The sequence below is a fragment of the Panthera pardus genome, unplaced genomic scaffold (genome assembly GCF_024362965.1).
Source record: "Panthera pardus isolate Hobbes unplaced genomic scaffold, ASM2436296v1 HiC_scaffold_12, whole genome shotgun sequence".
Taxonomy (NCBI): Eukaryota; Metazoa; Chordata; class Mammalia; order Carnivora; family Felidae; genus Panthera; species Panthera pardus.
In genome coordinates, this window is record NW_026526677.1 from 68,781,622 (window position 1) to 68,809,416 (window position 27,795).

General features: G+C 34.7%; 1 protein-coding gene and 1 long non-coding RNA gene across 16 annotated transcripts in view; both read right to left on the reverse strand.

The window, feature by feature from the left end:
- The window catches only part of PICALM (phosphatidylinositol binding clathrin assembly protein), a 100,505-nt gene that overhangs the window by 59,055 nt on the left and 13,655 nt on the right, over positions 1–27,795 (reverse strand). For all 15 annotated transcript variants that reach the window (XM_019450019.2, XM_019450017.2, XM_019450018.2 and 12 more), the window contains exons 2-4: positions 8,080–8,222; positions 4,659–4,734; positions 1,496–1,598 (exon numbers count right to left, since the gene is read on the reverse strand). In XM_019450019.2, the coding sequence (XP_019305564.1) occupies positions 1,496–1,598; positions 4,659–4,734; positions 8,080–8,222 (322 nt within the window). The remainder of the gene's footprint in view (positions 1–1,495; positions 1,599–4,658; positions 4,735–8,079; positions 8,223–27,795) is intronic.
- LOC128776189 (uncharacterized) lies at positions 19,406–24,667 on the reverse strand. Its single transcript, XR_008421239.1, has 2 exons — positions 19,786–24,667; positions 19,406–19,556 (listed from the first exon to the last, which is right to left on the reverse strand). It is a non-coding gene; the product is annotated as an uncharacterized LOC128776189 (long non-coding RNA).

Here is a 27,795-nt window from a genome sequence, read left to right on the forward strand (position 1 = left end):
TCAGTTGGCTAAGTGTCCCACTCTTGATTTGGCTCAGGTTGTGATCTCAAAGTTCAAGGGTTCAAGCCCCATGCTGGGCTCCATGCTGACAGCACAGAGCCTGCTTGGGATTTTCTCTCTCCCTCTCTCTCTGCTCCTCCCCTGCTCTCTCTTTCAAAATAAACTTAAAAAAAAAAAAGAAAGAAGGAAATGCAACAACTCCCCTCAATCACAAAACTAGTCCTTCAAAGATTAGCTTTACTGAACACACTTTACACTGAAGTGTTAATATAAGCCCAAGTGGAAAATGGTTCACTGGACAGAATACTGGAATTAAGAACCAGACTTCTAAGATGAACTCTTCTATTATCATCTCACAAATGACAGAGTATTTAAATATATGAAACAAAATCTGTGGAATTTAGTTTTGGTAAGTTCCAAACTAATCACCTCCTGATTACTTTGGAATAGTGACACAGAACATTTAGGTTCAATTTTTAAAATGCTTAAATTAACTAAGGGGTTACTTCTATTTTTGTATTAAATTTTCCATTGCAGTCTAGTAATTTAACATTTCAAGAGACCTACTCATTCATTCATTCATTCATTCATTCATTCATTCATCCTTTTAGAGAGAGAGCATGTGCAAGTGGGGGACAGGTGCTTGGCATGGAGCCTGATAGGGGGCTCAATCCAATGACCCCCCCTGGGATCATGACCTCCAGTGAAATCAGGAGTTGCATACTCAACCAACTGAGCCACCCAGGTGGCCCCTTAAAAGAACAATTTAAAGAAACATTAATTGTTTAGATGGAAGCAGGGAAATTCAGAAAGGCATTCACAAAAATATTTCTGCAGAAGCCAGATTCCCCTTAGGGCAGTCTTTCAGACCTACAAGGGTTACCAGTGCCCCTTAAGAATGTCTTTAGTGGCTTTATCCAAGGTCTTCTCATATATCCTAAGAAAAATCTGTATACCAGGCTATATCAGGTAGTGATCCACATTAGAACAAGGATGGTACAACTTGAATATATTTTACTAGGTGAGAAAAGCCAAACTCAAAAGGCCATATAACATATGATTTCATTTATCTAAAATATTCAGAATAAGCAAATCCATAGAATCAGAAAGTATATTTGTAGTCGTCAGGGTCTGGAGAAAGGGGGAAATGGGAAGTGATTGCTAATGGGTATGAGGTTTCTCATAGGAATGATAAAATATTCTGGGATACTTATGCAGCACACAACTTTGTAAATATATGAAAACCCACTTAGTTATACACTTTAAAAGGGTGAATTTTATGTTTTGTGAATTGTATCTCAATAAAGCTATTACAAAGTTTGAAAGAGCTTTTAAAAATCCTAGCACAAAGCATATGATATACTTCAAATAAAAAATAAAATTCTTATTTTAAACTGGCCTGAAATCATAATTCATAATCTATTAATTTCTATGGTTCACATTTTAAAATATTTGAATCCATTAGATATCAAAAAAAAGGGAAAGCTTAACTCACCCTCTTTTCACTTTTGTGAAATCAAATGCAACTTGTCTGTATGAAACTGCTTTTTCATTAAGATATCTACTATACCGCCTAATAAATGTAGACATGTCATACCCTGTAAGAAAAAAAATAGAAAATGTTTTCACAAATTATTAAAATCCCACTTTGCTTAGAAAACCAACTCATTTCATCCAAAGGCCATAATATCTTGCTATCCCAACTCAATCTAGTGATGTAAATTAAGTGACTAATAATGAATAGCATCACATTAAAAACTCTAACACTTCACATGTTTTAAGTCAGGTATGTCATAGGTGGTTTTGAAAAATCTTCCCCTTTAAAATTTCACTAAAATAATATTTTTATTATACTTCTGATCAACATTCCTATAGGAATTGGAAAACCATGTTCTCTTAAATACTTCTTGATAACTTCATAACTCAAACTGAACATCCTATGGAACCATAAGCCCCTCTCTTCAAATCAGTAAGCAATTTTATAATTTTCATACTTAAGAAATCTTCAGTTATATATTATTTGGAAAAACCAAACTTATGTGTGCCAACCTTATAAAAAGTACAAAAATTACTATATAGTATGACGAGAGAAATGGCAATACCTAAGTTTAAGGCATAATAAGAAAGAACTATATGATGTTTTCAGTAAAACTTGAAGATTTTCTTTCATCATAATCATGAGATTTGAAAACTTCAGCAACATAAAAATTAATCAATGTTATTAAAATAACAATTTTTATTTTAGTTACTGCCTGGCTTAGGTAAGTTTACAAATTTTTGCTGCTAATTACGAACCAGGTCCATCTTATTTTAGCTCATCTTCACCAACAAATTTCACTTTATTTGATGATCTCTACTACTTTAAAAAGACAAAACAATAACAACAAAAATGTCAAATAACTGAATTTAACATCATTACCAATTCATTTATTCAGCACATATTTCTTGAGCCCTACTAAGTGCCACTGGAGAAAAATGAACAAAATAGAAAAAAACATTATCACCCTCATGTATGCTCATAAGTACTACTGTATTTTATAAGGTGTTACATACTCACATTCCTCAGCTCTTTAGTTTATATTGTTCCCTCTCATCAACTTTATTCAATCCTCCTGCTGGGAGAAATACCTACCATCCTTCAGTCTCTGACACTTTCCCTGAACTCTGTGTTTCCACATTATTCTTACTTCATGTACAGTTCCTAGCTATATGATGTACATAATGTCTAATGCACTAGACTAGAAGCTTATTTGTATTTATATATATACCCAGTATATATATTATAAAATATAATGAAATATACCAGACTCCACCCAGCAAATTATATGAGCAACCAGAACTGCCAAAACCACTGAATTACATACTTTTAATTACTGTTTGTTTTATCTTTATAATCTCTTCAGAATGAGCTTCAAGCAAAAGGCCTAAAAAATGTTCTCTACATAAAAGGAATAAAAATCCTAAAATATTATTACCAGAAATGCTTAATTTCCATCTTAAGTGGAAAATCAGTAGCTAATAAGACACCAAAAACTCCATTTGCATATATGCATATACTCTGTTTTAGAGTAGTGGTTTGCAAATTATTGTCCACTGACTCTTAAAGTTGAAATAAACAGAAATAAAAAGATAAGCAGGTAGCATTTCTTCCACATCCCGGAAAACAGATCAGCTCCAGTTTTATCTGTTATATATTTCTGGTTGCTATTTAAGGTTTTATTTGAAAAAGTGATTCCACTGCTTAATTTTTTTTTTAACTACTTGGAGCACTACATCTTTGTCAAAATAAAATCAATCTTACAACAGTTCTATATACAGATTACTGGCCTTCCCAAATCTCTGGAAGATAGGGTATTTGATTCATTCTAATTAATACTTTCATCTTCCAAAAGTGAACAAGTATTGAACCGGACAGCTCCCAACCCAAACAATGTTAGCCACTAAATTCCACTGATGTTACCTCCACAAAAGCCACAATTCAGGTCATTAACTTTCTACTAGATGACGAAAACGTTCTACTAGATGACCAAAAAATGACCAGAACAGTCTCAATGTCTTCAAGACTTTATCACTGTAATCAAACTTGTACTTAGGTATGGCACTCTCACACAGTCCTTCTCCCCTTCTCCCTCTACTCAAAAACATGATGGTTTCTCACTGCATTATAAAATCCCAACTCTATCAAAATTTTCTGTGTCTGATTTTGGCCCCAAACAGCTCTAGAGGGCTATCTGCCACTACCTTTTCTCCAATATATCATCCATACATTCTATTCATATTGATTTGCTCTATAAATCTTAAATATCCCATGCTCTTTCATGTGTACTTTTGCTTAAGCCAACCCATGTTCTCATCTAGCTTTCAAAGCCCAGCAGAAAAATCTCCCTTCTCCAAAAACATTTCCCAGATTGAGCCCTACTATTGAATATTCCCAAATCAGTTAGTATGTTCTTTGTGATGTTATTCCTAGAGCTGGCATTGTATAATGTTAAAGACCTAGTTCAGGAACTAAGTATGACAGATCCCAGTAAGACAGAATGTGCATGGAGTACCAATGTAGCAATCTCAAGTTACTGAATTAAAAGCAAAATAAATAACAGGTCTGAGTATCAATGAGCAATTCATCTGAACAATACACCATACTTACTTTTGCTACTAAAATGTATGATATTCACAACTAAATTTCTTGGAATAAAGCATAAAATGGTAACAATAACAATGAAAGCTCATACTTACATGGATGGTGATTCCTGTGTACCAGACACTACTGTAAGCACTTTATAATTATTAACTAGGTTAAGCCTCATGACAACCCTACAGGGTAGGTGCTATCATTATTCCTGACTTTACAGATGCAGAGAGGTGAAGTAACTTGCTCAAGTTCATGCAGCTGGTAAGTGGTAGAGATGGTACTGAAACAAGGCAGTTTAATTCGAGTCCATGCTCTGAAAGCTCTACCCTATTTTATTTCCTAGAGTTCTAAGTGTCAAACACTGAAATCAATCTTAATCTTCACATTAAAACACAGTTTTTTCTTCCCCTACACCTTTTACTAAAATATGAAGTTCCTCCACAACACATGTTCTAAAAGACAGAGTTCAACTCTACAGTAATCATCATACAGGGTTGATTTTCTATAATGAGTAAGGTGTCTTTACCTTGCAATCCACTTTTATCCAAAAAATTGCTTAAGTTAAACAATGTGTTTCTTGAAGCCAAATACTGAATAAAACGCTGGAAAACAAACAAACAATTATGTCAAATTAAGATAATGCCATCTAACAAAGTCTAATTTGAGAATGTGGGGGGTGGTTGTGTTTAATACATTCCATTAAGCTTATCTAGCTTAAATTTCTCATTCTCAGTCCTGTTAACTAGTTACTAAACCTAGAAACATAATCCATATTTTTCACTAGCATACAGGAATTGATTAAAGCCTAATACCCATGGCTTCAGTATCAGCGTCTAAAAGGAAGTAGGAACTTTTAACCTAGAACCAGTAATTTTGGCTTTACTGCAGCATATTAGGGCTACAGCTAGTCACACTCAAGTGGAATCTTTATACAGCTATCTAGTGACCCAAATTTTTATGACCTTTTTAAAAACAAAATTATAATCATACAAGAAAACAGTATTACAGATATCCTCCCTTACCCACTCTCCAGATTAAACACACTGCCATATTTACTTCAGATTTTCTTAGAGAAACAAAACATTAAAAACTCTATTGAAGACACACACCTTCAATCTCATTTCCTTCCCTCTTCAAAGGCAATAATTTTCTAAAGTAGGTTTATATCATTCCCACACACATTTTTATAATTTTTCTATATATATATCCTATAAACTGTACATAATTTTTTCTATTTTAAATTTACAGAAAAATCATACTGTATTCTTTTCCAAAGTGCTTTTTAACAACTTTTTCCCAAGAAAAAGTATTTAATTAATATACGTAGAACCAGTTAATTCATTTTAAATGATGTTCTAGCATTTCAAAGGCCAGTATATCATTACGTATCCATTTCTTATCCAGTTCTTTCCAATTTCACTATTATTAACCATGTTTCATGGACATCTTTGTACTTGGTCTCCATGTGCAAACATACAAAAGTTTCTCATGATATAAACTTAGGCTTGAATTTTTGGGTCAGCATGTATGCAAAAGTTCATCTTCTCAAAATACTGTCAAAATTCTCTCCAAAGTTCTTACCACAGAACACAACCTTAACTTCCCTTTACATACAACCTCTAAAATAGAGCTAATTCCTTTCAATTTCACTTCCCCTTAAGATTTCATTTTTTTTTTTTAATACATGCAGAGGGTTACTATCAATTAGGATATACACCAGCACTCCTCTAATTCAATCTTGTTTCATCTGCGTTCACCCCAACTACCAAGCCAGGATTTTGAAAAACAATTTATAAATCAAATACTGATGTTTCATCACTTATCCTAAAACAACTGGTTTCAAAAAGGTGTTAAAATATCCTAAGACAGTATTAGACCCCATGATTTTCATAACCTGTGATAATTCATTGTTGTGGGAAACCCATCCTGTGCATTGTAATGTTTAAAAGCATTCCTGGCCTCTCTACCTACAGATGCCAATAGCAACCCCATCATTTGCAACAAATGGCCCCTAGCAGGGGCAGGACAGATCACTCTCCTCCTTGCCCTATGGTATTCTCATCACCACAACAGAGTAAAATCCTATGCATACTCTCTCACAGACTACTAAACCTGCCAATAAGAAGAGTATCGAATTTGTCTTAGCTGTTTAAGGGAAATAAACATGAGTTTATCTAAAAACCACAATGAAATACTATCTTTCTCCTCTTATTAGTCAACTGTAAGGAACCGCTGTCAACTTTCTGTTTCCTTACTTTTATCAAAGTTTTGTGTCTAGTATTATCACCTTATTCATAGTCCTGGAAAGCCATGACTAACAGTCTTCCTCTTTATCTGGCATTCTAATTGGTTATACTCGTGGCTTTTTCTTTTTAAAGGATAAACTACATTTTCTTTAAAAAAGGTGAAAAATGATATATAAGCCTGAAATTCTTCACAGTAAATAATCATGATCTTAAGTAAACACAATCCCAATAAAAGCAGAAAACTGTTATCATAGTTAAGATAAAAAAATGCTTCAAGTTATGCTAAAGTTAGTATATATAAACATTCCTATTGACTCCATACACTGGTTACAATAAATCAGAAAACTGAGTCATGTCTGTTGACTGAGACATCATATTTCAGGTAACTTCTGGGAATAACTTTTAAAACTTAAACACTACAAATAAAGTCATCCAATGTGATGCTGCTGTAACAGTGAATAATCAGAAAGCTAAATTTCTAGGAAAGGGAAAGTTAAGAAAATTATGGAATATATGATCCATTAAATTGTCACTAAAGATAATAAATACAAAAAAAAACCAAACACAGAACATGGAAATGCTTATGGTGTGACATGATATAAAAAAGCTAAATATAATAGTTTGTCTAAATTATGGTTATAGCTATTAAAAACAAGGACCAGAAGAGAACACCACAATGTGCATGTAGTAAGATCTGTTGCAATGATCAAGTTGAAGGTAAACTCTGGCTTTAATTCTAAACTAATTTAATGATTCTCTATTGGTATCTTCCCAAAATGACAGAAAAGCCTTAGCACTGAAAGCCCCAAATGAGTAACGTGATGGATGTCAGAAAGTCATTATGCTCAAAAGTCTAATACCAACACCTGAAGTCTCTCCCCATCTCTCAACAATTGGTGGGCTGCATTTTTCTAAGGTGCACACTAAGTATAGATTTATCTAGTTGCATTCAAGTATTCTTGTAACACAATAAAAAAATCAGCCACTAGCCTATCATGGAAAACAAGATGATTCTCTCCAAACATTAAAATACAAAAGCTTATGCATCTTTTTGTTACCCTTTAGGGCAATGAAGACTTCAGTGAAGGTTTAAGACACCTTTCTGCTTAAGAAGGCACTCTTTAGACTCTTAAACACAGAGGAACAAACTGAGGGTGGATGGGGGAGAGGGGAAAATGGGTGATGGGCACCTAAGGAGGGCACTTGGGATGAGCACTGGGGGTTGAATGGAAGCCAATCTGACAATAAATTATATTTATAAATAAAAAAGGGCACTCTTTAATCAGTCCCTCTCAGCAAATGCCATCTTAGTGCTCAATGTAACAGCTTTGAACTAGACAAAGCGGTTCCAAAGACAACTATATAAAATCAGGGAGAAATCTGATTGGCCATAATAAAGCACACAGATATAGACAAACATACAGTCTATGCACAAGGCCTACAAAACCTAGTGCTGCTTACGGAATCTACCTCTAGACATTAATCCCTATTTCTTGATCCCATTATTCAAAATGCTCTGGGCTTTGACCCATTATCCTTCCTCAAATTGTAGAAGCTACAATTTTATTTCTGCCTAGCCCCCTTGCCCTTTTTACCTATATAATTTGGTTGCTAAAGCCATTCCTGAAGTTTCCATGAGAGAAGCAAGCTGAATAATCAGTCATCACACCAGTATGCTTGTTAATCAAAAATTTGGCTTACCTCATTTCCATACACCATCAAATGATGAGTTGTAATGAGAGATTTGAAGACCACGACCCAACTACTATTAGTAGTTCTTTCAAATAAACTGTCTGCCAACTGTGGGATGTTCACATTCATCTCATTTGTGCACTGAATTAAGTCTGCAATTAAAAAAAAAAAAAAACTTACTCTGCAGCTTTAATTTATTATTAATGTCGGATGTGCATGCTAACAGGTGAAAAATCTAACAGTGGAGCAACAATAGATAGTTTGGAGAAGTTATTAAAAATCTCTTAAGAGAATAATTGAGACCACTATAATCCACCTGAGAAGTAACACTGATTAGGAAGGATAATATTAATTACAAAGGATTAGGAAGAATAATATTGATTAGAAGGATATTGATTAGGATCATATAAAGGATCAATACCATTAAGTAAATCAAATTTCCTCAGAATAATTCACCCTCAACTATTTTATTGATCTCAAAAAGAACTATTTTAAGGCCCTGTAGAACTTTCAGTTCTCTTATTACTCATAAACCCTCAGAACTACAATGTTAGTATTATTCATCCCTACCATTCAAAAAAACACAAACAAACAGACATATAGAAGCATGAACAAACTGAAGGTCAAATGACCTTTATTAATATTCTCCCTAGAATGTTGTGTTTGTACTATAAGGAAGATAGAGCAGATATGTGGTCTGTGAGTGGGTAGGATCTCGGTTTATATAAAATTTTCATTCTTCTCACCCTTCAGTTTTACCATTAGCTCAGTCATCAGCTGATATCAACTAGCTAACTCTAACAAAACTGGAAATGAACTGAAGCTTCTTGTTGCATACATGTCCAAGAAGAAATGATCCAAGAACTCTATTTGCTATTACTCTGAAAACAGCTAAAACAATCTAAGTTCCAATTTTATATTTCAAGTGGGAGAGCATAACTATAAAATGGTTTAATATACAATTGTTTCAGCCCCGAAACTGGGGGGGGGGGGGGGGGGGGAGGCAGCTCTTAATAACCTCAGAGTTTTACCTCCAATCTACTTAAGGGATATTATTGGCAAATTCAGTGAAGAAAATATAAAATACAATCCAATTGAGAGAATAGAAAGGAAGAAATGAGTTGTTTCACTTGTAAAGTAACATATAAAAAATGTATAAATATCTCAGCTATAACTGTGGTAAAGGGAAAGAAACTAAAGTTATTCATGACTCATATAAGTAGTTTGTCCATTTTTAATCTTCAGCACATAATGATTAAATAAAAATTCAAGTGACCTAGCTTGGCCTTGATCACTAGCAAGAAACACTAATGTAACTATGACCATTTTATCTGCTTACAATCTTTTAAAAACATTTCTTCTTATAGGTCCAATTATTATACAAAGTAACATTTGATAACAAATGAATTTTAGATAAGCAGTCACCCTAGCCAACAAAGCTTAAAGAACAAAGCACAAAACAGTCCAACAGAGTGCCCATGGAACAGAAGAATGACACAAGGCTTTCACAATTCATACTTGCAACAAAAATTAAACAGTACTTTCACAATTTGGTGTGTATGGTTCAGTTTCTGATAGTAAAAAAACACAATTTGATCTCTGCCTTCTCTGAATTTTCTTGAACAGTACTTCATACCTGTCATACAGCACTAAATATATCACATACACCTTATTCCCAAAGTTAAGCTTTCTCTGCCTCTCAAAAAATAATGAGGGCAAGGCATATATATCTGTCTTGCTCCTTTTGAATCCTTTAGAACCTGAAGCTCATTGATCAAGGTCTGAACCCAATTATAAGGAGTTATCTTAATTTTTTTCCTCCATTTATCTTGATATATCTGTATTTTTTCTTTTTTAATGTTTTATTTTTGAGAGAGAGAGAGACAGAACATGAGTGGGAGGGGCAGAGAGAGGGAGACACAGAATCTGAAGCAGGCTCCAGGCTCTGAGCTGTCAGCACAGAGCCCGATGTGGGGCTCAAACCCACGAACAGTAAGATCATGATCTGAACTAAAGTTGGCCACTTAACCAACTGAACCACCCAGGCACCCCAGATATATCTATATTTTTCTATATCCTTCCAGAAACTATCTTGATAAGCTATTCAATTCTTAAACATGTTTACTTCCCCATGATGGTATCATTTTATACACCTCAGAATCTTTTTTAGCTTTCAAAACTGAACTTGTCACAAAATTTGTCACAATACTACCCCAAAAGTGCTCCTACCTGTGTGTTTATATACACTCCCTACAGCCCATCAATAACTAAGTCTCCTAAATCTCCAGCCATTGTACTTGTTCCTCTCCATTACACTGTCATTGCCAAAGCCAGAATTCAAGTCCTATTTATTTCCTAACCAGGAGGTACCACCACTCCTGAAAGTATTCAGAAATTGGGGAGGGGGATTAACACACAGAGTTTTTACTGGCATTTAATATCAAGTGGGAAACTAACCATCCTGCAATGCACAATCAGCACTTCATAATTTAAAACTACTCTACCCATCGGGGTACCTGGCTGGCTCAATAGATAGAGCACGTGACTCTTGATCTCAGTGTCATGAGCCCAGGCCCCAAGTTGGGCACAGAACCTACTTAAAAAAAATTTTTTTTTAAATAAATAAAACTGCTCCACCCAAAATTGTCCCCACTGAGAAATGTTGGACTGACTGGCTGCTTCACTTCTGATTTGGGGTCTCACTCACCTCACACCCCTAAACAGTCTCTAAACTGACCAAAGAAAGATCTACAACACAACACTGTCACTGCCTAACCTCAGTGAGGTCCCTACTACTTACAGGACGGCACACATTCTGTCCTCGTCAATATCCTCCCTTCTTGACTTTTGGCTTCCAAAACAGAACCACTCTCCAGTTTTCCCTGATGTACCTTGCTGTTTCACACCTGAATCTTTTCATTCTTACTCATTCTTCGAAATGAGTCAAGTGTTCCCTTTCACATTCTAAAGTACTCGCCAGTCACTAAAGCTGACACATAATCCTACACTACAGAATTATTCCATACTATAATTATCTACTTACAAATGATTTTCTTCTAACTAGTTTGAAAGACCTTAAAAGGAGGCTCTAAACATTTTTGTTAGCAATTTCCATACTCTTCATCACAGAGGTAAGTAAAATGCTACATTAGTCAGAAAGAGCCTGATCTGGGGCGCCTGGGTGACTTACTCAGTTGAGTGTCCGACTTTAGCTCAGGTCATGATCTCACAATTCATGAATTTGAGCCCCATATTGGGTACCACAATGACACTGCAAAGCCTGCTTGGGATTCTCTCTCTCTCTCTGCCCCTCTCCCTCCCTCAAAATAAACTTTTTTTTTTTTTTAGAGTCTGATCTTAAATGAAGCAAAAAGTAGATTTTAGTTTCAACAACTAGAGGATTTTACATATATTAGAATTTATACATTTTACCAGTGCTATGTAATCCCTCTGTGACCAGCTCTCTCCTCTGTATAACTTTGCTTCAGTTACACTGACGTCTCCTTTGCAGTGCCTCCCAAAGGCCAAATACTCTTACCACAGGTGCTCAGGACCTGCTGTTCTTTCTACCTAGAATACACTTCTCCCAGATATCTACACTTCTTGCTCCCACATTTTATTCCTATAGATCTTTGCTCAAATGTCACCTTATCAGATAACTCTTCTGAATAATTATACAAAATTACAAAGCCTCAGGGCACTCTTCTACCTCCAAACCATCACTATCCACCCCCTTAACTCTTGTTTTGTCTCCAGAGCACTTACCACCTAATTCATCTTACTGTATTTAATGTTTTTCTCTCTCAATCAAAATCTAAGTTCCAGGGGTGCCTGGGTGGCTCAGTCAGCTAAGCGTCTGACTCTTGATCTCAGCCCAGGTCATGATCTCACAGTTCGTGAGTTCACAAGCCCCACACTGGGCTCTGCGCTGTCAGCTATCTATTGCTTGGGATTCTCTCTCTTCCTCTCTGCCTCTCCTCCATTCTCTCTCTTTCTCAAAAAAATATAAACATTAAAATAAGTAAATAAAATCTTAGAGCTCTTAAAAAAAAAAATCTAAGTTCCATGTGGGCAGGGCTCTGTTTTGTTCTCTGCTATATCCCTTAAGGTCCAGAATAGTGCCTCATGTATAGTGGTCACTCATACTTTTTGATTCACTTTAATAAGCATATTATTATAAGCATACACAGCCTTAGCATGACTTTTTTTTAAAGGCATCCAAAATGGTATCTTTTACATAGACTAAAACCAACAATTTCAGACTATCTGCACAATCTGCTATTCCCAAAAGAATAAAGAACCTGAGCCCATTACATGTGGAAATTTTCAAATTTCAAATTTAAGAGTATCTAACAAATAAAGGTTATTATTTGCTTATGAAAACAATACTTTAGAAATTTCTACACTTTAGAAATGACCACATAAAAACTGAAGGATAACTCCAGAAACTAAAATATAGCACTTCACATGAAACGGGAAAAAGAAATAAGCATTCATGTAGAGATTAGGAACCCAGACTAGAGCAAATGCAAAACCAAAGTTATATAAATACTGCTGAGAAAAAATACTGAATCATTACACCAACTCTACAGACTATACTTCCCCCATAGTATTTTAAGCAGTACTCCAGGCAGTAATTTTTCCTCCTCACAATGTTTCTACTACAACAATAACCTGAAAATGCTTCCAAGTCTGAGCTCTAACAACTCAGGAAAAAAATGTTTTCCCACTTCTGACTAACCAAAAGCAAATAATTCCAAATAAGAATCATGCATATTATGGGAATCTTGACAGCTACTGCTTTCCCTATTCTCAATTCAGAAGACTTCAGTTCTTAAAAACCACAAACTTGGTATTAAATTTCCCTTACCAATCGAAAGGGTTCCAAAATAGAAACACATCTTATATTTTCTTTTAGTTATTTCCCTTAAGAATATAAAAACTAAATACCTTCTTGAATTTTACATTATAAATAATTCATAAACCTCACACTCAAAAAAATTACTACATGGGATACAGGATCTATGCTTTAGGTACAGAAGAGAATTTTCAAGAGGATTTCTAGTATTTAAGGTCAAGAAGAAAATAGGCCTACTAAGGAAATGAAGAGCATTTTTCCAGAGACAGTGGAAAAAACCAATTCCTACTATACAAACAAAATACTCTCCCTTTTACTATTTAATATGCCCTTCCAATGTCTGTGGCAGGTAGACATTAATTGTATCAACACAGGCAAGACTTGCCCAAAGGTTAGGTCACACGAGCTCACTACAAAGTAGTAACAAATTTAGGATCAGAATTAAATTTTGTAAAAGATAAGGTGTTTAGAAACATATATACCAAGTGAATATCCAAATAGCCAATCTAGTGCAAGTACTAAACTTCTAATCAATTTAAAACGAAAATAGTAAAAAAAAAAAAAAAAAAAAAAGTAATGAAATGCAGAACAGTATTTTTGTATTCAGAGGAAAATGTTCAGCAAAATATCAAAAATTTAGTAGTAACCAATTACCAAATGGCTTCATTAATGTTACAGCCATATTCCTAGTGCAGGCCACTAGCCTATACACATCTCCCAAGGCAAAGTTCACTAACTTTAGAAACTTAAGCCACTTAGAGTTCACTTTCACAACTCAGGCAAACACCATCAGCAGAATGTATAGGGTCTCAAGTTCCCAACTGTACAGGCATTCACTAGGCTATATCAAAACTATGCTGATACCCAAGTAGATTTTTTTAATAAATAAACTTGGCCAAAAATAATAGTAAAAAACAAACAAAAAAACCTACAATGTATCATAATCACTCAGCCAAATGCTACTATCTCTTTCAAAATGATCACTCTGAAACCTACTGGTTTTTTTGGTGTGTATGTGTATCTACCTCGTAAATTTTGAGGATTAGTTAATGCTACTGGAACTACAAAGGAAATGCTCAACAAATACTGGTAATTAAGTACTACTATATAACATATAATATACCTATGTCACATACATTAATAAACATCTGTAGTTTAAACAATTCAAAATTTCTATGTGTTTTATATCAATTACATTTTCCTACTGTTAACCCCCCTTCACCCATTTCTCCCACCCTCATTCCCCACCTCTTGCAACCACCAATCTGTTTCCTGTATCTATGAACTTTTTTTAGATTCCTCAAATAAGAGAGAGAACATAGTATGTGTCTTTCCGTCTGACTTATTTCACTTAGCATAATGCCTTGGAGGTCCATCCATGATGCTGCAAATGGCAAGATATCATTCTTTTCATGGCTGAATAATATTCCACTGTGCATATACCACAATCTCCTTATACATTCATCCATCAATGGACACTTAGGATGTTTCCATATCTTGGCTATCATACATAATACTGCAATGAACATGAGGGTACATGTATCTTTTCAAGTTAATGTTTCCATTTTCTTCAGATAAATACACCAAAATGGAAATGCTGGATCATATAGTTCTATTTTCAATTTGATGAACCTCCATGTTTTCCACAGTAGGTACACCAATTTACAGTCTCACTAACTGTGCACAAGAACTCCCTCTTCTCTACATCCTTGCCAGCACTTGGTATTTGTCTTTTTGATAAAGGCCCCTTTCCCAGGAGTGAGGTGATAACTCACTGTGGTTTTGATTTGTATTTCCCTGATGATTAATGATGTTTAGCATCTCTTTACATTCCTGTTGGCTATCTGTATGTTTTCTTTGAAAAAAATGTCTATTCAGATCCTCAGCCACTTTTTAATTGAATTGTTTGGTTTTTGGTTTTGACTTGTATGTGTTATTTACCTGTTAGCCCCTTATCAGATATGACTTGCAAATATTTTCTCCCATTCAGTACATTGCCTTTTGGTTTTGTTGACCGTTTCCTTTGTAGTGCAAAAGCTTTTTTAGTATTATGCAGTCCCACCTATTTTTGCTTTTGTTGCTTCTGCTTTGTGTGTCAGATTCAAAAAGTCATCACCAAAACCTATGTCAGGGAGTTTACCACCTCTTTTCTTCTAGGAGTTTTGTGATTCCAGGTCTTACATTCAGGTCTTTAATCCACTTTTTATTTAATTTGTGTATGGTTAAGACAGTGGTCAAGTTTCTTTCTTTTGCATGTAGCAGTCCAGGTTTCCCAGCACCATTTGATGAAGAAACTATTCTTTCCCTAATGTGTATTCTTGGCTCCTTTGTCATAAGTTAATTGATAATATATGCATGCATTTATTTGTAGGCTCTCTATTCTGTTCCATTGATCTATATGCCTACTTTTATGACAATACCATACTGTTTTAACTGTTTCAAACATTTTTATTTTTTAAATGTTTATTTATTTTGAGAGAAAGAGAGTGGGGAAGGGGCAGAGAGAGGGAGAGAGAGAATCCCAAGCAGGCTCTGCACTGTCAGCATAGAGCCCAATGCAGGGCTCGATCCCACAAACTATGAGATCATGACCTGAGCTGAAATCAAGAGTTAGACCCTTAACTGTTAGAGCCACCCAAGCACCCCAATACCATACTGCTTTAATTACTATAGCTTTGTAATATAGTTTAAAATCAGGGAGGGTGTGTGATGCCTGCAGCTTTGTTCTTCTTTCTCAAGACTGCTTTGGCTATTTGTGTGTGGTGGTTGTTTTTGTGTAGTTTCATACAAATTTAAGAATTATTCTATTTCTTTGAAAAAATGGCAATGGAATTTTGATAGGAATTGCACTGAATCTGTAGATTGCTGTGGGTACTAGGGATATTTTAACAATATTAATTCTTCCAATCCATGAACGCAGAGTATCTTCACATATGTGTTTTCCTCAATTCCTTTCATTAAGCCCTGTAGTTTTCAATACAGGCCTTTCACTTCCTTTAAGTTTATTCCTAGGTATTTTTCTTCTTTTTTGATTCAATTGTAAATGGGATTGTTTTATTTCCCTAATTCATTATTAGTACACAGAAATGCAACAAAATTTTGTGTATTTTTTATCCGAACACTTTACTGAATTTGTTTATTAGTTCTAACAGTTTTTTTGATGAAGTCTTGAGGGTTTTCTATATAATATCATGTCATCTGCAAACAGTGACAGTTTAACTTTTTCCTTTCCAACATGGATTGCCTTTAATTTCTTTTTCCTGCCTAGTTGCTCTGGGTAGGATTTCCAGTACTATGTTGAATAGAAGTGGCAAAGAGTGGACATTCTTGTCTTGTTCTTTCTTGATTTTAGAGGAAAGACTTTGAGCTTTTTACTGTTGAATAGGATGTTCGCTGTGGGCTTATGATACTTTTTGCAACTGCCTTCAGAATCAATTTCAATAACATGACCAATTTCTTCAGTCATCTGGAAAATTGGAGATACACTGAATCTGGAAGGCAAATTCAGTAAATCATCAAATGTTGCTTCATTGATCAGATCTTCGACATCTTTCCTGGGTAGGAGTACAAATAGGTAGGAACAAATATTCACCAAGAAACAGTAACAAAAATAGCCAAGAAACAGTAGCAGACAAATTTCTGAACTTGTGCTTTTTAAAAATACCAGCAACATTATTCTCATTTAGCAAAAACTTGAAAGTATTTCTAAAACATGCTAGTTGAAATCAGACGTAAGCCCAAAGAATTATACAGAGAGGCACATCTGCCCTTGTCATAAGCATCAAAAGTGTGAGAATTGGAATGCATGGTTTTATACCTTATTCCACTCAATTTTTTGTGTAAGGGTAACAAATTAAGATGTAACTTACCATTTTATCTTTATAGTTTGCGGGTACTCTGTGTGAAACACAATGCTACACTTTTGCATAATTCCCATTAGAACTAATTCAGAAATAGGGTCTTCATAGATTAACTTATGCCTTAAGAAAAAAAAAAATCTAACCAACTTATTAATTTGATGTGAAGATAAAAAACTGGGGAAAGACTTACATACTATAGAATTCAGTACAAGTAGCAAAGATTGAGTTAATTTGAAAAGAGGATAGAAGGGTGCATTTCAAAGTATTAGTAAGGAATAAAGATGTCCGAATGGCTTTGATAAAAGTGCTATGAAGTTAAAGGAACTAAGTTACAATGTAAGAGGACATGTTCAATAATGGAGGAAATAGTTCATTACATGACAGTGGTCTCACAATGAAATACTATGAGGCCAACAAACACAGGGCAAAAAAAGCTGACAAGGGAAAAATGCTGATAGTTCATTAAATCAAAGCCATGTTAAAGAACAATACACAGTAAGATTTCATTTTTAAAATTGTAAGCATATAATATTTTCTGATATATACTGATATGCCTAAATAGGTTGATGCAAAAACAACTGAACACTTTCAAACTTATTCAGCAACTAAGTTATATATGAACAGTAATCAAAATCAATATGTAAAGAACTATATCACTATTATTTAATTTTACAAATCTCAATAAGCACCTCTCATGTCACACATCAAATACCAATCCTGTACCAACTTATTAATTGGATGTGAAGGTGAAAACTGGGGAAAGACTCACGTACTACAGAATGTTTAGTACAAGTAACAAGGACTTAATTTGAAAAGAGGAGGGAAGGGTGCGTTTCAGAGTATTAAAAGTAAATAAAGATATCCAAATGGCTTCGATAACAAGTACTATGAAGCTAAAGGAGCTAAATCAATGCACAAGGACATTCCAGACCCTCTGGGGCATACCATGATCAATGGCAGAAAGGACAGCCACATGTGTTCATTTATTTCCTCAAGCATGTGAGGAAGAGGTGATACACGCACAAGAGTTGCATGGCAAGACAGCTGAAATCTGGTAGCCACTGTTCCATTAAGTAGGCCAATATGGAACAAAAGTTCAAGCTCTCACCATGGTAGAAGGCCCTTAAGTTATCTCCAAAACCCACCAAGTAAGGAAGGCAAAGGCCCACTTTACTAAAAACCAAACCAAAACAAAAACATACAGCAGCTGCAGGAAAAACCAATCTGTGAGCACAACTAAATATGCTATTTCTGTCACTGTGTTCTCTGCAAAATTAACAAAAGATTCACAAATATGAAAACTAAGAAAAATAAAGATAACTCTACAATTTGGTGATAGTACATGTTATATTTAACCTGTTTATTCCATGGTGTTTCTTTCCTTTTAACTGATTTTTTTAATCACCATGTAAAACGAGGTTTTTCTTCCCTTAAAACTATTCAACAGAAAAATTACTATAACCATGCCATTACAAATTCATTATCTGGCTATCCCTATTTATTTTAAACAAAGTCTTTTTAAAGATGCATTAACTCTAAAAGACCTCTATCAGTGCTAATTTCAGGTGCTTATGGAAGCCACCCAAAAAAATCAATTTTTGTAAATAGACGAATAAAAAATTTGACATATTTAGAAAGTATTTCTAAGTCTGCAGCATATGTGGGATATATCACATAAATGTCAAATGTTGTGTTTTCAGAACACTTTAAAAAACAACAAAAAACAAAAGACTGACCTCCTCTATATCTGCAGGAAAGAAATACAACTAAGGAGGGAATACCTAAGAATTCAGATGAAGCTAGGTAAACAAAGTCAACCCTAAGATACTCTACATTAGTATCTGGCTGAAACTTAGCCTCTTAAGTGATAGTGAAAACAAGCCAAGTTTGCTGAACTGTCTATACTTTAATTTTAAAAGTGCAAAATAAAGTGTTTTAGTTAATGGAATCATTACGTAACAGCTCTAAAATTGTAATCAATATACAAGTGTCTTTTTCAAATCAGTCCAACCTATGTCTCTTAAAATCATCTATCTTTATTTATGCATTTGCCTCTTCACCCACAAATCTTTTATAAATACATAAATCTTATGAGAGCTGAAGGAAGTTTAAGTCATAAAAATGCTCTATAGAAAAACACATACTCTTTGAATACTCTCAGAATTCACTACCAATGATTTATATTTTCCAGCAAAAAAAGGTCATTCTTTTTTCCCCCATTATCAAAATGTTTTAGCTCCTATATAAGCATTCTTAATATTAAAAAAAAAAATCTGAAAACCTACAGCTTCTCCTGGGTGTTCTGGTGTATTCTGCATTCCTACCACTAGATGGCAGACTGTACAGAGAAACAGTAAGACTCTAGGAAGAACACAGGTGGGTTCAGGTTTATCTCAATTTTGAGACTGTTTAGGATTCCATTCTAGTACTCCAAAGTGGTGATTTCCAAACCTTGACAACCTAGTCCCATCCCAGATTCCAAATAAGGATCTTAGGGGTGAGGAAAATCATATGAGAGTAAGTACTACCCCCAAAGGCAACTATTACTTCTGTTAATTTTTAATTTACCAGAAAAATGTAAGATGATAAAGTTACCTAACAGAATAAAACACGTGGCTTGATATAAGAATAAAAAATATTTATTTATAGGAAAACAAAATGAAAGCATTACAGTGATCCAACATATAAAAACACCACTTCCACAATATAAACAAAGGTGTTTTCCTTCCCTTCTTTGAAGATCTGAAGTTTCAGAATCATCATCCTACCTGCAGGAAAGGAAACATGTAAGTATCAAGTAATTTAAGAGTAAATACAAAAATTACAAATTCTGTCTTTTTGCATTACATTTTAAGAACTTAATACTTCATCAGCCCACTTAAGAAGATATAACCAGGATTCTTAAAAATAATCTAATACTGGATCAGAAACACAAAAAATGATTTCCTAAGCAAAATAAAAGGTCAAGTAACAACTCATTGCGAGTACTGCACTTACCGCCATCAAGGCTGTAAACCAGAAGAACAGTCCAGGGGAGCAGGAAAAAATGAAAAGAATTCCTTCATTCCAACAAGACCAAGAAAAAGGAATCAAAGCTTGACAAGTTCCTCAAATGCAGATCAGAGTACTATGTAGGAAAAAAAATTATCTGTGGTCCAAGGAACTGGGACTAAGTATGGAGAAAAGTATGTTATTAGTAGGAGGTGATCAAGTGTCCTGGTTTTCCTGAAACAGTTCTGTTTTACACCTATTGTCTCAGTGTCCCATTCAAATAGCACATCCTTTCACTCTCAAAAGTGACCCAGTTTGGAATATAAATTATATGTCACCCTAGTTATAAGTGACCTAATAAAAGTCTACATGTAGCTAAGGAATTAATACACTACCACCATGTACTCCTAGGGTATTTGTATTTTCTTTCTGAAGTGCTATATTGTCCTTCTCCAGCCTTCTTAAAACACAAACAAGCTTCGATTCTATTTGTTTTGTCCTCTCACCCTCAACCCATGGGCATTTTCCTAACATCAATCTCTGGTTCTATTTGTTTCACCCTGAGAAAATTATCTCCTAACTTGAGCAAAAACCTCTATGCAAAGCATTCTCAAATTTCTTCTCTGAAAACCAGTCTAAGGTTGTCTGGGGAATTGGAGATACTAGAAAATTTCACCTCTATATCCGAAAATATTTGATGCATGAAAAAAGAGTATCATCTCAACTATAATCTGAGTGTCCCTTTTTTGTTTTAAGCAATCAATATTCATCCTTTACTCTGTTAAAATAAATTCAGGAATATTTTGTTTTCCTGTGTCTTCCACAATGTGTGACATGATGATATAAATATTTATAGATTTATACGTGAAACAAAAGTCTATTTCTCCATTCATAATACTGGTTGCGGGGGGGGAGGGGTGGAGAATAACGGGCAAAAAGTCATACCTAGGTTATACTATAACAGCCCAGCCTATGTCTTAAAAGTAAGTAAGTTAGGTAGTAAGCCCAAAGATTTTCATGGCTTTTCTAAACAATTTCAAGTATGCCTAGTCATAGTGAATAATAAATTGCAGTTAGACTCTCTGGGACTGTGCACCTCATCCAGAAAACACAACATGTTCATGTCCTGGATGCAATTAGAACAATAGATGGAACAATATATTCCATCTTCCCATAGCCTTGCAAACCTTAGTATGAGCAAGTAGAAATTCCATATATTCTACAATATTCATCATATGCCAAATAGTCTTAGGAGTTAGAAATTTGCAATAGTGGACAAAGTTGCTGCCCTCAGGAAGCTTATACACTAGTGGGGAGACACAATCAATAAACTAATGAACAAATATATGTCAGATGGTGATAAACGGCTAAGGATTTCTTAGCACTTAAGGAGTATAGGACACGTGTTTGGGTAGGTTGCTAATTATACATGATAATCAGGAGTCTTTGGATAAACAGATTTGAAAATCACAGTAACAATGCTCATGTGTCACCAGTTGCCTCTATGGAACTGACTACCATGATCAATTACATCTCCCAGAGAGTGGGGAAGTATGAAGGTATCCTATTCATTCTGTATCACAAATGTCTGCTCCACCCTTGCCAAACCACCCTTGCCAAACCAAAGTCTCATTGAACAGAAACCTTCTCTTGTTGATTCTACAAAGCCTCCAGTTTCATGTAGATTAAGTAGGGACTGGGAATCTCATTTATTTATTCACGCACTTCACCATTAAATCAAAGTGACCTTGTGTCAAAATTACACCAGCCTTTTACTACAGTTCATTAAATTCTGCATTTGTGGCAAGCAGGTATCAAAAGACCCTTCTAAACCATTAACAAATGAAGGCCTTTTCTAAAAAATCTTTTTTCAAACCCCTGTAAACAGTAATGACATATACAGCCAGAAAATAGTTAAGCACCAAATAATAAGCTATCTACACAGCTTTAAGTTTCAAAATAATGCTCTGTAAGTGAAAAATATGAGTTACTAATATTATAAATCTCCATAAAATGAAATAGAAGTATTTTTCCTAATAAGCCTTAAACCTAAGCCTTTAAGTTTCTACAAGAAGGAATAATCACTAGGAGTGTTTCAACAAAAAATATCTCCACCCTCACACGTTTCGTAACTATACAACTGTTCTTCTAAAATTCCATTATGGCCCATGTTTGCCTATTTCTCAGCATAAAAAACAATTCATCCTCTGACAAATCCCCTTCTTAAAAGGCATACCTTTTGAGATAAAAATTTGTTTTATAAGCTAGCAAAATCAAAATTGAAGATGTTACTTTTTCTAACATAAAAATTCCATATAAATTATGCCTCAATAATGCTGATTAAAGGAAAAAAAAACTCCTACCAGTTTGAATCTAAAAGTTCAAGTTCAGGGGCACCTGGGTGGCTCAGTCAGTTGAGCATCTGACTTTGGCTCAGGTCATGATCTCACGGTTTGTGGTTTTGAGCCCTGTGTTGGGCTCTGTGCTGACAGCTCAGAGCCTGGAGCCTGCTTCAGATTCATGTGTCTCCCTCTCTCTTGCTCTCTGCCCCTCCCCCGCTCACACTCTGTCTCTGTCTCTCTCAAAAATAAATAAATGTAAAAGTCCAAGTTCAGCCATAAAGTGTTTGGTGATCTAAAAAGAATTTTTTTTTTTTTTAAACTTTGTTCATTTAGAGAGACAAAGAAAGCACACCAATGAGAGTGGGGAAGGGGCAGAGAGAGAGACAGAGAGAGAGAATGCCTCCACTGACAGCATGGAGCCTGCTTGGGATTCTCTCCCTCTCTCTCTCTCTCTCTCTCTCTCTCTCTCTCTCTCTCTCTCTCTGCCCCTCCCCCACACGCTCGCAAGTGTGTGTGTGCGTGCTCTCTCTCAAAAATAAACATTAAAAAATAAGTTGACAAGATCACAACTTATTCTGCACACTGCACAGTTAATTATGGATTTATTTCCCCTAAATATAGGCTTTAAGTATTTCTCAATACAACACATTCCCATAAACAGACTTCTGCTGCTAGAAAATTTAGAAACAAAAAATTTAACACAACATATATTGTACATAACACAGTGGTTTTTTATTTAGTTCTTCTGCTCCTATGTACCAATGATAACAATACTAATAATAAAAGGCTAAGAATAGTCTCAGTTGATTCTTTCATACAAGTAGCTATCTATATTTAGGTAGATAGACAATATCACATATATTTTCAAAATCTATATTCCATCTGTAGACAGACATCTAAACAGTCCCTTAAATTTCTGAGATAATTTATCTTTCTCTTGGTTATGAAAAGGCAATATAAATCTTAAATGGTCTAAAGTAGCAAAGAAAAATTTAACCACCTTTCTCCCTTTCCTATAATATCAACCTTTCACCAATTTCCCTTTTGCTATGATGACAAAAGACCCTCAAATAAGCCTTCTTCTACCCAACTAAAAGGCTACCACTTTGAATACTACTGCTTTTCAAGTATGATCTCTTTCTAAACTTGACAAATATTGGAGAACATTAACTACCTTTTTGTTTCACTGCTATATTGGATACCTTCCAGAATGAATCAGATTGACAGATGGAAAAAAGGGGTGTCTATTTTTAGTTCTTTCTATTCTTTTAAAGTTCATTTCTTCCTATTAGAGCTCTTTTCTGACTTACATTCATTTGATAATCTATCCTAAGTACTATTCATTTCCAATCTCTGCTTCAAACAGTGATGATGAAGGTGCTCATCTCACTATCTCTAAAGCTCTGTTCTAGGCTCTCCCATTTCTTTACATGGTGCCATCCATTTCCATGTGCTAGGACTATACTGTAACAGGATGAAGTGACATCAGAATGAGCAAAGGATGTAGAATCAAATTCCAGATCATTATCATTATGACTTCAGGCAAGTTAATTAGCCACTCACTTTCAACTTCTCTGTATTAATAGGAATAAAATTGCCTTTCACAAAAGTATAGGAACATATTTAGAGTATTTAATAAGCTTTAAATATTACAAATATTGTTAGTTTTACTTAGTATCATATTTTACTGATGAGTTTTCCCTCATCATTTTTCCAATACAGTATTGTGAAACCACTTCCAAATCAATGACTTCTGCACAACCTTCTTTAGAAGGTTTATAAAACTAAACTTCCTCAACTGGAAAATGTAACCATAGTTACATGCATACATGGCAAAATCTTTACACATGCAGATCTCTCTATGCTTTACAAAGTTTCTTCATATCCTTAGTTTTCTATTACAATAGCCTTGTGATGATGCAAGGGATGCTCTGTTATCTCCATGGTAAAGATTTAAATACTTGCCTATCTAAGTAACACAATACAGTGGCTGTGTTGGAACTAGATTCTTTAAAACAGTAATCTTTCCACTAGAGGGATAAAGATACACACATATTTTCTCTCAATTCTCTCTCTTCAATCCAAGTAGTCTTGTCATCACCTTATCTTCTAAAATTCATACATCTCTCTTTTTATCTCTCATAAATCTAATTCCCAGTACAGACAGTAACCACTTCTTGTTTGGTACAGTATTTTCTGCTCATTGTCATCATCTTCATTCTGGCTTCATTCTTGTCAACTGAAGATGACAAGATATAAGGAAGGCATCATATCATTCAAACCAAGTTCACAAGGAACAGGTTTCAAGAGTTTGGGACATCTCCAACTCCAAGTGCCTCAGAAACTGTAAGCTTTAATTTACAAACAACCTTTAAAAAGCTGAGAATGTTATAAAACAAAGTCAATTCACCAGATTTCAGGTGAGGAGGCCTAACATGGTTTAACATGAAGAACACATAAAGCAGTTTTCCAGTCCTCTGGCCCAGAGATGTAATCATTACCAATTCTAAGAAATAGCAAAAGAGAAAAACTATGTTTAAATAAAAAAAAAAAAAAAAAAAAAGCTACAGGTTAGTCACTAAGTTAAGAAAACATAACTCTGATGAAGAAGCTCAAAGAAAAAAGCAATTCTAGGTTAAGTCTACAAGCCCCAAAATAGGAAGCAGCTTAAAAGGTTTCCATCTCCTGTTAAGAAGAAATGCTTTTCGCCCTGCACAGCACCTTCCAGCAGTTTATCAAGGAATGTCTCAGCCTCTGAGCTGCTCTCTAAATAGCTTTCTAACTTAGCTGTCAGTTACAACTCTGTAACTAATTTTTAATTCAGTGTCTATGATTGATCTTTATTGCCACTCAGGTGTGTTGTGGGATGATTCTGGGATGTGCTAGAGAAATTACCTAAAAATAATGCCTTGGTCCACTCTAGGTCACCAATTCAAAGCAATATTTTCCAAGAATATGAACAAAAATAGGTAAGTGTTCATACTGTACCAAGTCTAAAAGTTTGTACTGGATACCTAACACAAATTCCAAACCTGGTAACTAATACACAAGTAAGTAGTTGTGAAATAAAGTTACAAAAGCTGATGTTGAGAAAAGAAAAAGGGGGGAATACTGCACGCTAAACCATAATTTCCCATCATTTAACAGCTGGTTTTACTTCTCAAAGTATAAATTGGCCTAAGGATGATGTGGTTACATCTTCCACATCTGAAAATACAAGACAAAGTGATCATATAAAGAACACACCAGATCTTTCCTCCAGTTTCATACCAAAAGATTAAATGCAGCTATCTTATAACCCTCATGAATATGCAGTTAAAAAAAAAAATTGCAGAGCAATATACTCAATTTTGTATTTACCAACAAATCTTCACATTGGCCTTATAAAATTGAAACCAGACCAATTCCCCCATGACAGCTCCCCTGAAATAAAGCTAATAACTGAAATTAGTGAAATCGGTTTTGTTTGCTACTCACCTAATATAAATGCTACAACTTTCCAAAATCCTGCCCCTCTTTCCAAAGATGCTATCTGCAGACAAACTTGGCAGTTAGAAAAGGTATCAGCAACTATTAAAACAAGTTTCCTAGATATAATTATGAATTGAATACAATTAAAGATTATTCTAAACTACACCAGTAAATTGCTTATTTAATTTCAAGTCACAAAAGGTTAAAAAAAAAAAAATGGCCAAAGAGAAAGCACCACACTGTATTTGAAAGTCAACTCAAAACTAACTACATATACAAGTAATGGAAGTGAAAGGTTGAGACCAAAAATGAGGAAGCAGCTAGTCAGAAAAACCAATGCAACGTTGGCCTATTCTAGAATTTTAGTATTAATAAGTAGACATAGCCAACCCTCATCCACAATATGTATACAGTATACATATACGTCAGAAACAAAGTCCTTTCAACAAGCAAATAAATTAAGAATCTTTGAAACAATAATGCTTAGAAGAATCCAATGGTTCTAAAGTTAAGGAATAAAAATACAGTTTGAGAAATAATTCACAAACTCATCATGTAACCAAATAATTTTAAGATGGTGTTACTATATGTAAGAGCACATGGTGATGGATTAGTGATGCTCCATTATATACCCATAACTGATCTCCTATTATGATCAACAGCCACCAAATGCAAGATAATTACCCAGCGTAGATCATTCGGTCTACGGCAATAGTTAAGGCATCACCACCCTAACCTTTTTTAGGTATCAATTCATAATCCTGGAACAAACACTATGACCTGATCAAATGATCCAACTAGCTCAAGACCAAGACCAAACATATCTGGATATTTTCAATATAAAGATGAATTCTATCCAAGAAGTATTTCACATTTAAAAAACAAAAAACTGTTAACTAAATAGTACATTAGCTCAGGACACTAAGTCCATTATCTCCATGAAAGATTTATTTAACATTTACTAAGGTACTATTACACAATTACACTAGGCATTACATTCTGGGTACTAGGGATACCAGGATAAATAAAGCTGAGTCCCTGTTTTCAGGAGATAAACATGCACAGAGTTAAGAAAGAAAACGAAAAAACGGGCCTCTACAGAAGGACAGGGGAACAATTTGATTACAAATGCTACCCAAGCATGCCTCATTTGGCAGGGTGTAGTGGGAAATAGAAGTGTCCAGTCATCCTTCACCAAACCAGGACATCCAACCCAAGCATGCTTGCCCAAAGGGGCAAATCTGAAAAAGAGATAAACATCCTGTAGTCAACCTGACTGACTGAAGTGAAAAAATGTGGAAAAGCAAGCACGAGACATAGATTGAAAGGCTAGTAGGCAGTCTCTTATTATCAAGTATCCTTTATATTATTCCCATTTTAAAGAACACTAGAAGAAAATTCTCATTTTTGTTGGCAATTTCCTCCTAAAACGAAGTCACAAAAAAACAGTGCTGCCCCTTCATCCCAATGACAGTAAGATATACAAGTTCAAACTGTTTTTCAAATAATGATGATATGATGGTAGGCGGGGCACTCCAATGGAGATTGAAGCAAAAGCTCATATAGAAACTGTCCATAGTCTTAGTTTTCAAAGCACTAAGCCAAGAATCCAAAAGCTAGAGGGACACAAATATATAACATCACAGAACAGCTGAGCAGGGAGACAATTTAGAAAATAAGAAAAGTAAGTAAGGGATTTCCCTAAGGTCAAATGGAGCTGGGGCAGACCCCCCCCCCCCACCTCCTCCCATATTTCGGTTCAGGGATTATTCCTTTTGAAGCACATTAATAATTTAAGAAGCAAAGGAAGTGCTGTTTCCAAATGTAATCTTATGTATTTATGAAATTATATTTCTCAAAGAAAGATTTTCTCCTAACAATATCCCATTCCCTAAAAGTCCTCTGTGAGCTAAGAAGTTCTTCAAATCGCCTGACTTCCATTCAAGGTTGTTCACTGAATTTTAATGGTAAAATTTATTCTCTATTTCCTTTTCCTAGTAGAGTCTCAATTTATGTAAGGATTGTGTTATGGTGCAAGACAGAAAGGATTCTTTAAATCTTACTAGCTATTATGCCTATAATGCAAGTTATGCCCTAATTAAATTGATTTGATCAGATTTTGTGAAACACCAAAGACTGAAAAGTCACCTTAAACTTTTATAAAATCTCTATGTCCAGATCAAAATTAGGTATATATCATTTC